This window comes from Pipra filicauda, unplaced genomic scaffold, assembly GCF_003945595.2.
Source record: "Pipra filicauda isolate LSUMZ 115617 unplaced genomic scaffold, ASM394559v2 scaffold582_size373904_pilon, whole genome shotgun sequence".
NCBI classification, from domain to species: domain Eukaryota; kingdom Metazoa; phylum Chordata; class Aves; order Passeriformes; family Pipridae; genus Pipra; species Pipra filicauda.
This window is the reverse complement of record NW_024104734.1, coordinates 254,357-267,229: the sequence shown is the minus strand read 5'-3', so window position 1 is coordinate 267,229 and position 12,873 is coordinate 254,357. Positions and strand designations below refer to the sequence as shown.

Here is a 12,873-nt window from a genome sequence, read left to right as displayed (position 1 = left end):
TAAAGGGTTGGTTGGCGCCTCAGGATTGCAAACCTGCGGCCTTGCAAACCCCCCTGCCCCGCTCCTCCCGGCAGCTCCGGGGTCCGGGGCTCGGGAATGGGGGCTGGAGGAGCCGTGCCATCGTGATGGGCTTCCAGCCACCCTCTTCCAGGCTCTTGGGAAAGCAATTCCATCACTGGGCCCATCCTGAGATGCCAGTTTTTAGCTGGTGTGTGAGCAGTGGGGTTCAGGCACTGGGATCAATCTATGGGAAAGCTGGGTGCTCCTGGTTGCTGTGGGGTTCTGTCCATCCTCGGGGTGTTCTCCGCAGAAACAGAGCTGGCGCTGCCGGATGCCGCAGGACGGGAGAAGACGGATGTGGATTTCCGTGGTCTGTGGGTTGCTGAGTCCTCCCTTCCCCAGGAGGGTGAGGGAGGGTGAGGGTCTCTGTGGGCAGCTGCTCCCTGACTTCAGAAGCCTGGGAATGCCACTGGGGTTTGCTGGTTGTGCTGGTGGCACCTCGTTCCTGCCACGCTCCACACTGGGCTCAGTGCTGGAGCAGTCGGACACCTCTTGGGGCCCCCCAAACCCCTGAGCCCTGGGCGTTTCCAGCTGGATATTTTGGGGGGGCAGAAGCAGCTGCAGGACTGCACAGCGCTCAGCCCCCTCTGAACAAGGATGGAAACTCACAGGGCTTTAAATCCTTAAAAAAAAAATAAAATCAAGGGAAATGTCTTATTCCTCCTGGAGTCCCCAAATGCTCCTTTTTCCCTTCGCAGCTTCCTGGTGCCTTTGCCCCCAGGTGCCCCCCATGCCCCTCGTGCCCAGCCGGCTCCGCGGGCGGCTCCGGGAGGATCTGCTGGGCGTTTATCCACCAGGAGCTCTTTGATAATGGCCATAAATGCAGGGGGAGGGCGGCTCAAGCCACGCAAAGCCACCATCTAAATCCTCTTGTGGAAGTTTGATATCCAAAGTGGAAGCACAAATGCCCTATAAGTCAATTAAAGCATTAGGTAATCTAATTGTGCCGTGGCCACAAAGTGGCTTAAAGGCTGCAAGCGGAGAGCGAGGGGGGCACGAGGCCCCCGCCTGGCTCCGGTGTCGGTGTCCCCGGAGGGGATGGGGGGGACAGGGGCACCACAGCAGGGTGGGGAGGGGGACACGCTGCCACCACCCTCAGGGGCCACTGGTATTGGGGGACTGGAGCAAGAGAGGGTGACACCGACCCCGGTGTGGAGGCCCCTGTGGTCAAAGGGGATTTTTGGGTGGAAGAACTGCGTGGAAAGGGTGGTCAGGCCTTGGAAGGGGCTGCCCAGGGGGGTGGTGGAATCCTCACCCCTGGAGGTGTCCAAGGAAGGACTGGAGGTGGCACTCAGTGCTCTGGGCTGGGGGACAAGGTGGGGATGGGGCACAGGTTGGACTCGGTGATGTTGGAGGGCTTTTCCAGCCTCAGGGATTCGGGGATCCTGTGAAAGTTTAGGGTGAGTCGAAGCAGGTGCTTGCAGTCGGGGGGTGTGATGGGGCACAGGACAGGCCAGTCCAGGTTTTTGGGGGTGCTCCACGCAGAGAGGTGCCCATCCCTGTTTCACCGCTCTCACCTGTGCCGCCCCGTCCCCACAGGTCTGTCGAAGATGCACTGGTCACCAGAGCATGCCCAGTCCCTGAACCAGTGGCCGGAGCAGCACCTGGACGTCTCCTCCACCACCTCCTCGCCGGCCCACAAGTCCGACCTGTACCCCAGCACCCGCCAGCGCTTCAACTACGCCTGGGCCAACGACGACATCTCGGCACTCACGGCCTCCAACCTCCTCAAGAGGTACGCCGAGAAGTACTCGGGGGTGCTGGACGCGCCCTACGAGCGCCCGGCGCTCGGCGGATACGGGGATGGCGCCTTCGGGCCCGTTAACGGGCAGAAGGGGGACGGGGAGCCCTGGCCGGGGGCTCACGGCTCCGACGGCACCTACCCCCTGACGCCCATCCACGATGGCCTCCCCGGCGCCAAGGGGGTGGTGCCGCCCGCCGTCCCCGCCGCCGGCGGGGCCATCGGGCTCGGCGGCTCCCCGGTGGTGTCGGCCAACCTCGCCGACCCCATGTACCCCGGGAACTCCTGCGGAGGGGCCGCCGCCGGCTCCGGCGGGCTCGGGGCGTCTCAGGAGTACCCCTCAGGCTACGGCGGCACCTACTTGCCCTCCGGCTACTGCACCCAGCCGGCGGCAGCGCTCCCCCCCCCGCACCCGTCCGCCCTCCACGGCTCGGGGCTCCTGCAGCCCCCGCACCCCTCGCCCGCCCTGGTGCCGGGCTACGGCTCCTCCGGCCCCATGTACAACTACGCCGCCGGCAGTTACCCGCCGCAGCCGGGCTACGGGGGCATCCACCCGCCCCACCCCCCCGCCTCATACCTGCCCTCCGGCATCGCGGCGCCCACCCCCATCCCGGCCCCGCCGCCCGCCGCCCGCCCGCCCGGGGTGCCCGGGTACGGCTACCAGGGCGCCGGGCTGGCCCCCCTGGCCGTGCCGCCGCTGGGCACCGAGGCGGGCGCGCTGAAGAGGAAGGCGTTCGACATCGGCGGGGAGGACGACGGGGAGGGCAGGTACAGGAAATACAGCTACGAGCAGCCAAAGTCCCCCTACCCCATGTCGGACAACGGCGAGTGCCGGGGGAACGGGTTCGGCGGCGCCGCCGAGTCGCCCCAGGTGGCCTTCAAGGCCGGGAAGCGGCCGGGGGGTGCGGGGAACGCCGAGGAACACGCCGGCAAGTACGGCGGGCAGCAGATGAAGAGCATGGTCTCGCCGCCCTACGGCGCCGGGGACGCTCCGCTGCGGCCGGCGGAGCCCTTCGAGAAGTTCAGCCCCCCCCTCGCCAACGGGGAGCGGGCGGCGGAGCCGGGACCCCCCTTCCCGCTGCGGCTGCCCCCCAAAGCGCCGGTGTTCGGCGGCGCCCCGGTGGAGGAGCAGCCCAAGAACGTCGACCCGCTGGTGCTGGAGCTGGTGAACACCAAGGTGGTGGAGCGGGGGCCGCCGGTGCAGTGGTCGGACGTGGCCGGGCAGGTGTCGGTGAAGGCGGCCATCGAGGAGGAGCTGGTGTGGCCCATCCTGCGCCCCGGCGCCTACAGCGGCGCGAGCCACCCGCTGCGGACCCTGCTGCTCTTCGGCCCCCGCGGAACCGGGAAGACGCTGCTGAGCCGCTGCATCTCCACCCAGCTGGGCTCCACCCTGCTGAGGCTCAGCGGGACCACCCTGCTCTCCACCTGGAAGGCCGAAGCCGAGAAGATCCTGCAGACCGTGTTCTTCGTGGCCAGCTGCCGCCAGCCCGCCGTGGTGCTCATCACCGAGGCCGAGGCCTTGCTGGCGGCCCGGGCGGGCGAGGACGGCGGGCAGGTGAGCAACCTCAAGTCCCAGCTCCTCTCCTACCTGGACAACGTGGCTACCTCATCCGAGCAGAATGTGGTGGTCATCGGGACCACGGCCCGGCCCGGCAGCATGGACGAGGCGTCGCACCGGCGCTTCGGCACGCGGCTCTACATCCCGCTGCCGGACGGCGCCGCGCGCCGGCACATCCTGCGCCAGGCCCTGGCGCAGCAGAGCTGCTGCCTGAGCGAGCGGGAGCTGGCGGCGCTGGCGCAGCGCACCGAGAGCTTCTCCGGCGCCGAGCTCCTGAGGCTCTGCCAGCACGCCGGGGCCGCGCGCCGCGCCCTGCCGGGACCCCCCGCCTCCTACCAGGACCTGGAGAAGGCGTTCTGCAAGGTCCGCCCCGCCGCCTCCCAGAAGGAGCTGGACTTGTTCCTGGAGTGGGATAAGATGTACGGCACCAGGCACTGACGGCAGCGGGGGGACGGGGGCGCCGGGACGGACCCCGAGGCCGCGGGGCTGGATCTGGGGCGCGGACGCGGGGTTGGGGTCTGCGGGACTCCGGTTCTCCGGGCGGGGTCGGATCCCTCCTCCCAAAAGCGCGGGAGACGCCGCCGGCAGCACCACCACGTACCTCATCTCTCCTCTTTCGGACTCGCCCAGGGGATTTCCCCTCCGTGGTTTTCTCGGGAGTGTCGCCCACGACTCAGGATAAAGCTATTTATTGTTTTCCCCTCTGTCCGTCCCTGGACCAGTGGTGCCAGCGGGGCTGGAGGCGCCCCGGGATCCGGCTCTCCGCCGTCAGGATCCGCTCCGGCGTCGGATGCACGAGCTCCCCCCGTCCACCCAAAAGCTTTATTATTGTTTTTTTTTAACTGCTTTTATTGTCCCCGACAGAAATACCTCGGGCGTCTTCCGAGCCAAGCAGCCCCTTCACCCCCGGCGATGACCTTGATCGGGGAGGGAGGGGCAGGGGGGACACCCCAAAACCAGGTGACACCCCAAAACCAGGGAGTTCCACCCCAAAACCAGGGGGTTCCACCCCAAAACCAGGGGGTTCCACCCCAAAACCAGGGAGTGACACCCCAAAACCGGGAGGTTTTGGAGTAAAATGCTGTAGATTGTTGAATATCCTAGACTTGGGTTTTTATTTTTGTAAGGTCTGTAGTATTTTTTGTTTGGTTTTTTTTGTTTGTTTGTTTGTTTGTTTTTGTTTTTTCTTTTTAACTACTCAGGAAAAGAATTACCTCAGAAAAATGAAAGAATGTGTTTTTAAAAACTCTTTTTATCTTCTCAGAAAAAAAAAGGAAAAAAAAAAGAGATTTTTTTAAAGAGTTTTCCAACCTGGGACAAAGCTGCCTCATGCATTTGCTTCCAAAGGGGGTGAAGAAAGGAAGAAAGAAAAGGAAAAAAAAAAAAAACAAAAAAACTTGAAGCTGTTACAAAGATGAAATTTGAATGTATTTCGGGTGCTTTCCACGTATATTATGCCATAATTTTATTTTTGATTTTTGCTTTTAACATTGTTATTGTAGCGTTTGGTGGAGTAAAACGTGTCTTCAACGGGAAGTTTTAGTGCCGTAGGTTGGGAGCTGTCGCTGGCACCACTTTTTGGAGCAGGGGGGGTCCCCATTCCCAGAGTCAGGCTGGAACTGGGGGGGATCCTCCTCCCAGCGTGGGTTTGGGACACAGGGGTCACCCAGGCTTTGCTGGGAGGATTCCAGTGCTGACACTGCTCCTTTTTCACCTGAAATCAGGGAATTTTGGCTCCTCTGGTGGCCACAGATTGGGGAAATCACTTCCCCCCAGCCCCCCAAAAACCCATCAGGGGTTTTGCACAAGAGCATGAACCCCCAACCCATCCACTCACCCCCCACCCCTCTGCATTGCTGTGAGGGTGGGTTTTTTTCCCTAATTAAAAAAAAAACACCCTAATTTTTTTTTTAGTGCTCTATAGGTGGGGAAGCAGCTGCTCCAGGCCCTCCCCCTCAGAGCAGCCCCCCCCAAACCTCAGGGTCTGCACATGCAGAGAGAACAGACCCCTCACGGGGACTCCCCCACCTCACCCCGAAGTGTCTGCCAGGGTTTTTCCCAATTTTTCCCAATTTTTTTCACAGTTTCTTATTGCATCCAGGGCATTACCAGGGCACCCCCTTTGCTCCTCCCCACCCCTCTCCAAAAAGTGGTGCTGGGTTCCTGAAGACTTATTATTATTATTATTATCCTATTTGTACACTCTCTGTAACCATTTCTACCTCATTTTGCAACATATTGTACATGAAAGTATTTAATTCATGTCTTATTGATGTCTGAGACAGACAAGCTCTAGGGCTGGGATGGTCTACCTCAAGAAATGCTGTATTTTAAAAAAAGAAAAGTATTACACAGTATTAAAGAGATTACATGAACAACTCCTGTCCTTGGGGGCGATGGGGGTCCGGGTGTGTCCCCTTCCCTTGTTAGGAGTGTCCCAGGTGTGTCCCCTTCCCTTGTTAGGGGGGATGGGGGTCCAGGTGAATCTCCTTCCCTTGTTTAGGGTGGTGGGAGGATCCAAGGGTGCCCCCTTCCCTCGTCAGGGGTGTTGGGGGTGGGCTCCAGGTTTGCCCTTCCCTTGTTGGGGCAGTGGCACCGATGTCCTGCTGAGGAGGGGGCCCTGCTGGAATGTCCCCCGGGCCTGGGGGGCTCAGGGGGGTCTCGGGCAGGTTTGGCTGCTGGGGAGGACCCACCCAGCGCTTGCAGGTACGGGGGAGGTGCGGGGGGGGCCGGGAATGACGGGGGAAAGGGGGCAGGGGTTCGGTGGGTGCGAGGGTGAGGAGTTGGGTGCCGGGTCCCCGGTCGGGAGGGGACAGGGTGGTGTGGCATCCCTGGGTGGTGGCAGGGAGGGGACAGGGTGTTATCCCTGGGTGGTGGCAGGGAGGGGACAGGGTGTTATCCCTGGGTGGTGGCAGGGAGGGGACAGGGTGCTATCCCTGAGTGGTGGCCGGGAGGTGCTGGAGCCTTTGTGCTGGCGCTGGAACATCCGGATCAATCCGGCTTTTATTGGGACCCCCGAGGTTCCGGCGCTGTGGAGAAAGGCTGCGGAAAAACGGGAGGAAGGCTCCATCCTCCTCCTCCTCCTCCAGCAAAGGGGGGCTCGGCTCCTCCACCTGCTGCCGGCGCAGCCCCGCAGCCTCCGGGGTGAGTTTTTCGAGGAGATCCAGGGAAATCTCAGCTTTATCGACCCCCCGACTGAAAGTGGGAGCGCCGGTGGCACCTCGGGGCTGCGCTGTCACCTCGGGGCTGCATTGCCACCTCGTGGTTATGGGGTCGTCGCCCTGACCCCGAGCGAAGCTAAACCCGGCTTTGCTCCGTGGATTTGGGGTGGGAGAGGAACAGGCAGGTCCCGGCGTGGGGGGCGGGTGTTGCATCCCCCCTCCTTGGGGAGGGACAGGCGAGCTGTTGTCGTGGCCTTTGGGAGGTGGGACGGGGGTGGTGGGGGTGTCCCAGGGGGCAGTGGCTGCTCCCATCCCGCCCCTCCAAACGTGCTGGCGGAGCGGCGGGGGCTGCAGAGCCCGGGTGAATCCCGCGGGTGCAGGTGGGATGCTCCAGGCTGGAGGGGGATGTGGGAAGCGAAGGATGTCGTGGCTGCAGGGGTGGCTGGACAGAGGGACGGATGTCCCTGGAACACGCTGCTCTGTGAGGTCAGCGGGGGATTGTGAGCTCAGCAGGGGGTTCTGTGTCCCTGGTGCCAAGGGGCACCAAGTCCATGCTGGTACCCAAACGATGCTGGTGCCCGTGGGCCTCGCCCTGCTCTTGCTGGCCACGGGTGGCCGGGGCGATGACACGGTGGCGGCCACCGTGGGCCGTCACACCATGGGCCGCATCGCCGAGCTGCTGTCCCGCTCCGAGTGCCTCCAGCTCCAGGCAGAGCTGAACGGGCCCGACGAGGAGCTGCAGCTGGAGCCGGAGCATCTCTCCGGGAGGAGCCGCCCCGGCCGCCCCCGCCGGGGCCGCCGGTGCTCGGAAGCCCTGCGGCACTGGCTGGTGACGGCAGGAGAGGCCACGACCTGGGACCGGCTGGTCCGGAGCCTCCGCAGCATCGGTCGCTCCGACATCGCCCGGGAGCTGGGGAAAAACCTGAACCAAGACCGGAGCCTGCAGCTGAAGAGGAACGTGGAGGGATACAGCCGGAGCGTGCAGCACCTCAGCTCCGTGCAGCTGCAGCCCGGGGGGCTGCGGGGCAGGAGGGCCCCTGGCACGGGGGACCTGCTCTTGGAGCGGCAGCGGCTCCCCCGGTACAGCCGCGACCCCCTGGGCTGGGTCCAGCCCGTGGTCCTGGGCGTCCTGGGAGCCTTCCTCACCTCCACCCTCCTCACCGGGACCCTGATGTACTACTGCCACTGGAGGAGGCTCTTGGCTGCCTGAAACTGGGATGGTTCCCAAACCGGAGCATCGCCGGGAATCTGCCGGGAGGGAAAACGAGACCCAGTAAAGCCTCGTGGAGGGACTGAGGTGGAGAGACCGACCTTGTGTGTTCTCCCGGGCAGGGAGGGGCCCGTCCTTGGGTTACCCAGGGCTGGATGGCCACCAGCCACCCCCATCACCCCTGGCTGTGCTGGAGATGTCCCTGGTTGTCACTGGATGCTAAGGTGCCCTGTGGCAGGGATGGAGCCGGGCAGAGCTCCCTGGGCTGCAGCCCCAGTGCGGGGTCCCCCCGGGGCAGGGAGGGGGCAAAACCCCTCTGCTGGGTTCTCAGGCTGAGCCAGAACCAGGAGTTAATTATTCATGGGCAAGAGGGTAATTTTAACCCTCCTGACCTGATGAGTTGTGGCAGAGGCATTTTGTGCTGGGATGACACTCCTGGCTTTCCTGAGGGTGGGAGCTGGGTGGGCTGAGGAGCCACCAGGGGTCTGGAGGCTTCTCTTTATATCAAAAACTGGTTTGCATCAATCCAACCAAGCGGCCTATGAGCACAGGAGAAGGAAGGGAAAGACAGATAACCCCGAGTGCGGCTTTCAGAGATGAGCAGAACAGTTAAAATCTACACAATTTACAGAATGCTTTTTTTTTTTCCCCTGAATGGAACGGTCCCCGCTGCCCTCGGGGAGCCGCTTCCTGAAGCACCAGCACGGCCAGTTCCTGGCACGGAGCTGTCCCTGTGTCCTCTCAGGTGGCTCCTGCCCGTCAGTGAAGGTCAAACCCCGTGGCTGCTCCGCAGGGTGAGGGGCTCAGGGGCTGTTTTGCCATCTGTCACCTCGGCCCCCCCGTGCTGGGGAGCGTCTGCCTTGACCGTGGGGAGCCCGAGGAGCAGCTCGAGGCTGGTGGATGGTGGGAGCCGGGGATGAGCTGGTGGGTCTTGGAGTGTTCACTCTGGAGCAGAAGGAAGGCAGGTCCCTGCCAGCCACAGGGGCTGCAGGTCCCCCCTGGAGCAGCGTGGGCCTGCAGGGTGGTTGTGGCAGGGTGTGTCCCCTAAAGCATCGCTCAGCCTCCCTAAACCAGGAGCTGGAATACGCTGGGATAGGGCTGGGATGAGCTTTGTGTTGTGCCCGGGGGGTTTCAAAGCTGTGACTCTCCCAGGATGAGGAGCCCGGGGGCTCCTCCAGGGCAGGGGATGGTGCTGGACATCCACGCTTCAGACCAGCCCCACCTTGCAAAGCCACCCTTGGAGTCCTGCCCTGGCAGGGATGAGCTGAGGGTGTGGATTTTGGGGACTGGGGAGGCGGTCGCTGCTGTGCAAAGGTTACAGAACGACAGGGCAGCCAGGAGAAGTTGTTAAAACAAGATGGACATACCTCTTTATTGCAAATTCCAAAGTAAAAAGATGTACAGTACAAAGGAACTCAAAAGTTCAGACATGGAACTCCCAGCCCGTTCCTCCATCGCCTTCCTCCTCCCTCCCCCTGCTCCCTCCTCCTCCTCTCCTCAGGTCAAACAGAACAGAGAGTAAAGCCAAGGGGGGAGCACGGACAGCTCGGGGTGAAGCCTGAGCGGGGTGTCAGAGGGAGGAGCTGCCTCTGCCCCGGGCGGAGGGTGCGGGACTTTCGTAGCAGCGTTTTTGGCCCCCCCTGGCCCCCCCCGTGCCCCGCTCTGCCTGCACAGCCCCGGGTGCCCGAGACCCTCCACGCATCACACTCGCTCGGTACCTAAGCCTCACAACACCCCTGTGAGGTAGGGAATGAGCCACCCCGTTTACAGATGGGGAGAACTGGGAAATGCTCCGTCCCCGTGCCCCAGTTAAACCAGTGCTGTCGTTGTGTGGCACTGGTGAGGTGCAGGACGGCACAACCACGCTCTGGGCCCTGCAGTGCCAGTGCTTTGCTTTAACCGGCCCCAGCCAAGCAGGAAAATTCACATTTGTTGAGCAACTTGGACCAAAACTCAAATAGGAAAAACGATTCCAGGGCGACCAAAACCCAAATAGGGAAAACCAATTCCAAGGTGAAGCCTCGGACATTCAACCCCAAGGTAAGTCCTGCCCTTGGCAAGGGGTTCACACCCAGCTCAGCCCTTCGGGTCCAGAGGGGGAGTTGGTGGTGGGGTGCAGGTGAGGGGTCCCCTGCCCCCAGCTCCAGCCCCAAGCCAGGGCCCTTCAGCACCACTGAGCAGCAGGACCCCCCACTTGTCCCCGCTGCCCCAAACCCTGTCACTCCACGGGGCATCCCATGGGATAAGGGTTGATCTGGAGAAGGGAAGCCAAGAACAGGGGTGGGACTCAGGGTCTGGAAGGACCCCCAACAGCACCAGTGCTCAGAGCTCCTGACCTGCCCCGGGGAAGGACTCGGGGGGGGCTCTGCAGCTGCTTTGGGTCCTTTTTTGGGTCCTTTTAGTGCAAGTGAGGGGGCTGCAGGGTCAGTGAGGGGCTGCAGGGTGAGGGGTTCCAGGGTGAGGGGTTGCAGGGTGAGGGGTTCCAGGGTGAGGGGGTGCAGGGTGAGGGGTCCAGGGTGAGGGGTTGCAGGGTGAGGGGTTCCAGGGTGAGGGGTTGCAGGGGTCCAGTGAGGGGGTCCAGGGTGAGGGGGTGAGGGGGGGTCCAGGGTGAGGGGTTCCAGGGTGAGGGGTTGCAGGGTCAGTGAGGGGTTCCAGGGTGAGTGGGGGGTTGCAGGGTGAGGGGTTGCAGGGTGAGTGAGGGGTTGCAGGGTGAGTGAGGGGTTGCAGGGTGAGTGAGGGGTTCCAGGGTGAGGGGTTGCAGGGTCAGGGGTTTGAGGTCAGGGGTTGCAGGGTCAGGGATTGCAGGGTGAGTGAGGGGTTCCAGGGTGAGTGAGGGGTTCCAGGGTGAGGGGTTGCAGGGTCAGGAGTTTGAGGTCAGGGGTTGCAGGGTCAGGGGTTGCAGGGTGAGTGAGGGGTTCCAGGGTGAGGGGCTGGGTTACAGCGTGAGACACCACAGACCAACAACGTCCTCCCCTGCCAGAGCAGATCCAACACGGGGCATTTTGACCTGCCAAGGGCACCCACCTGCCCCAGCCCTGAGCAGGTTCTGAGCCCCCCCCTCAAAGGCACCGACCCCACAGACCCAGCGTGGGCACCCAACACCAGGTCACACCAAACACCTTCCAGCAGCTTCTCCTGCACCTCACTCTGCCCCACAAAAACCACCCTAAAAAGCCTTGGAGGAAGCACAGAGGAGGAGGAGGAGGAGGGGAGGGAGGATGCAACCAGGCAAATAACTGGGACACCAAGACAACCTTCCCTTGTACAGTGAAAAGGGTAACGTTTATTTAATTTTCTTTTGGCTTATAGTAATTGTTAATCATGTTGGGTAAGACCGGTATGAGCCACCATGCAGTTTCTAATACACTAATCTTCGCTATTGAGCTTTTACAGCTTGAACAGGTTTTTTTTATTTTATTTATTTTATTTTATTTTATTTTATTTTACTTTTGCGGCAGAAAATTAAATAATTCGAACTCAGGTGTGGCCTCTGCGGGGTTGCCTGGAATTTTTTGGTTCAACGTTGGCTTCTACATTTTTAAAAAAAGGTGAAAAGTGAGTAAAGCAGCTTGGACTGGCTTTTCGTTCTCGCCCTCCCCTCGGCGCTTCGGAGCCGCAGATTTAACCCAGAAGGGAGAGGGTTTTAGAGGAGGGGGAGAGAAGGGAATTACTCGGTGTGGGCGTGATTTTTGGCTACGTCTTTTTAAAGGCAACACCCCCTCCCTTGCTCTGCTCCCACAGCCCTGAATCCAGAATGTGAATTCCGTGCAGGAGTTTGGATTTGGGAGATTCGGGTGCCACAAGAAGGTCCCTGAGGCTCCTGGCCCAAAGTTTCCTCCCCCCTCCTTTGGCTTCACCCAGTGAAGCCCCACCACGTCCTGCTCCCCCTCAGCTGAGGGAAAAACCCGCCCTGGGGAGGAAACTAAGGGAGAAAAACCACCCCAAAAACCCCCCTTCTGAGCAGAAGGACCAACTCCAGCCGCCCAGAGGCTGAAAAACCTCCTCCCTCCCCTTCCTGCTCAGCAACCTCCTGCGTTCCAGCATTAAAAAAATAAATATCTCTGCAGAGTTCGAAGGGACTTTTTATTTTAAAGTAATCGAGCAGCTTCATGAGTTGCCAGCACGAAGGCACCGAGCGTCACCTGCGAGACTCAGCCCAGCCCAAGGACAATTATGGAGTTCAGCCAAATCTTGCATAGAAGTGGTCGACTTATTGCACATTGGAACCCAAAAAGTGGAGACTTTTGCTGCTGCAATAAAGCTTTTGTTAAAATCTGTTTTGGGGGGGGAATTAGGGGGTTTGTTTGGAATTTTTTTTTTGTTGGGTTTTTTGGTTTTTTTGTTTTTTTTTTTCCTTTGGGGGCCTTTTTTCCTGGCTATCTAAAGCCTTAAAGGACAACAGAAAAAAAATCTTAAAAAAATAAAAATAACCATGGACAATGGCATAAGCCAGAAGCCATTCTATAATTTTTTTTTTTTGTAGTTCTTTGTATTTACAAAAAGGCATGCCGATAAAATAAAATGATATATTACAGTATTTATAACGTCTCTTAAAAAGTTCAACCACGCTTTTCAGCTATTTTTTTTTCCTTTTTTTTTTTTTTTTTTTTTTTTTTTTTTTTTTTTTTTTTTTTTTTTTATGTTCATTATTTTTTGTTTTTTGTGCTGTTTACAATGTAGCCTGTACATATGTATGAAGATTTACGGTTCTTATTTTGTTTGTTTCATCATCATCATCGTTATTATTATTATTATTATTATACATCCCACCCTTGGAGCAACGGGGGCAAGGCAGGGCAGGCGAGGTCCCTGCTGTGGGGCAGAGCTGCTCCCGTGCCCGTGGCCGCCCCGGTGGCACAGATGGCTGCTGGATGGCTTCCTGCTTGGGTTTGGTTTATTTTAAGTGGTTTCTGTCGTTTTTCTGGGTTATGGGATTCTGCAAACTGAGATTCACCCTCCTGTCGAGTTCTGGCGTCTTGGGTTTCTCCCCCCCCCCCCTTCCCTGCTCTGGGTACCCTCGGTTTGGTTGGGGCCAAACGTCACCTCCCTTTGCTCCCCCTTCCCTGCACCCACCCGAGCCCCCCCCCGGCCCTGAAGAGACCCCCCCAACCCGAGCGGGGCCGGCCTGAGAACTGGCTGAGCC

At 60.1% G+C, this 12,873-nt stretch overlaps 2 protein-coding genes across 2 annotated transcripts; both read left to right on the top strand.

Annotated features, from left to right (window-relative positions):
* The first annotated feature begins 1,435 nt into the window (after nucleotides 1–1,435).
* FIGNL2 (fidgetin like 2) lies at nucleotides 1,436–4,482 on the top strand. The gene has a single exon (XM_027732198.2). The coding sequence runs from the start codon at nucleotides 1,497–1,499 to the stop codon at nucleotides 3,795–3,797; it is 2,301 nt and encodes a 766-aa protein (XP_027587999.1). The 5' UTR covers nucleotides 1,436–1,496; the 3' UTR covers nucleotides 3,798–4,482.
* Nucleotides 4,483–7,065: 2,583 nt separating this feature from the next.
* Nucleotides 7,066–7,824, top strand: TMDD1 (transmembrane and death domain 1). The gene has a single exon (XM_039387701.1). It carries the CDS (start codon nucleotides 7,089–7,091, stop codon nucleotides 7,728–7,730), a length of 642 nt encoding a protein of 213 aa, XP_039243635.1. The 5' UTR covers nucleotides 7,066–7,088; the 3' UTR covers nucleotides 7,731–7,824.
* The last annotated feature ends 5,049 nt before the right edge of the window (nucleotides 7,825–12,873 follow it).

What these genes read in the sequence shown, in the direction of transcription:
- FIGNL2 (XM_027732198.2), top strand. Translation starts at nt 1,497, where the DNA reads ATGGGGCACAGGACAGGCCAGTCCAGGTTTTTGGGGGTGCTCCACGCA.
- TMDD1 (XM_039387701.1), top strand. Translation starts at nt 7,089, where the DNA reads ATGCTGGTGCCCGTGGGCCTCGCCCTGCTCTTGCTGGCCACGGGTGGC.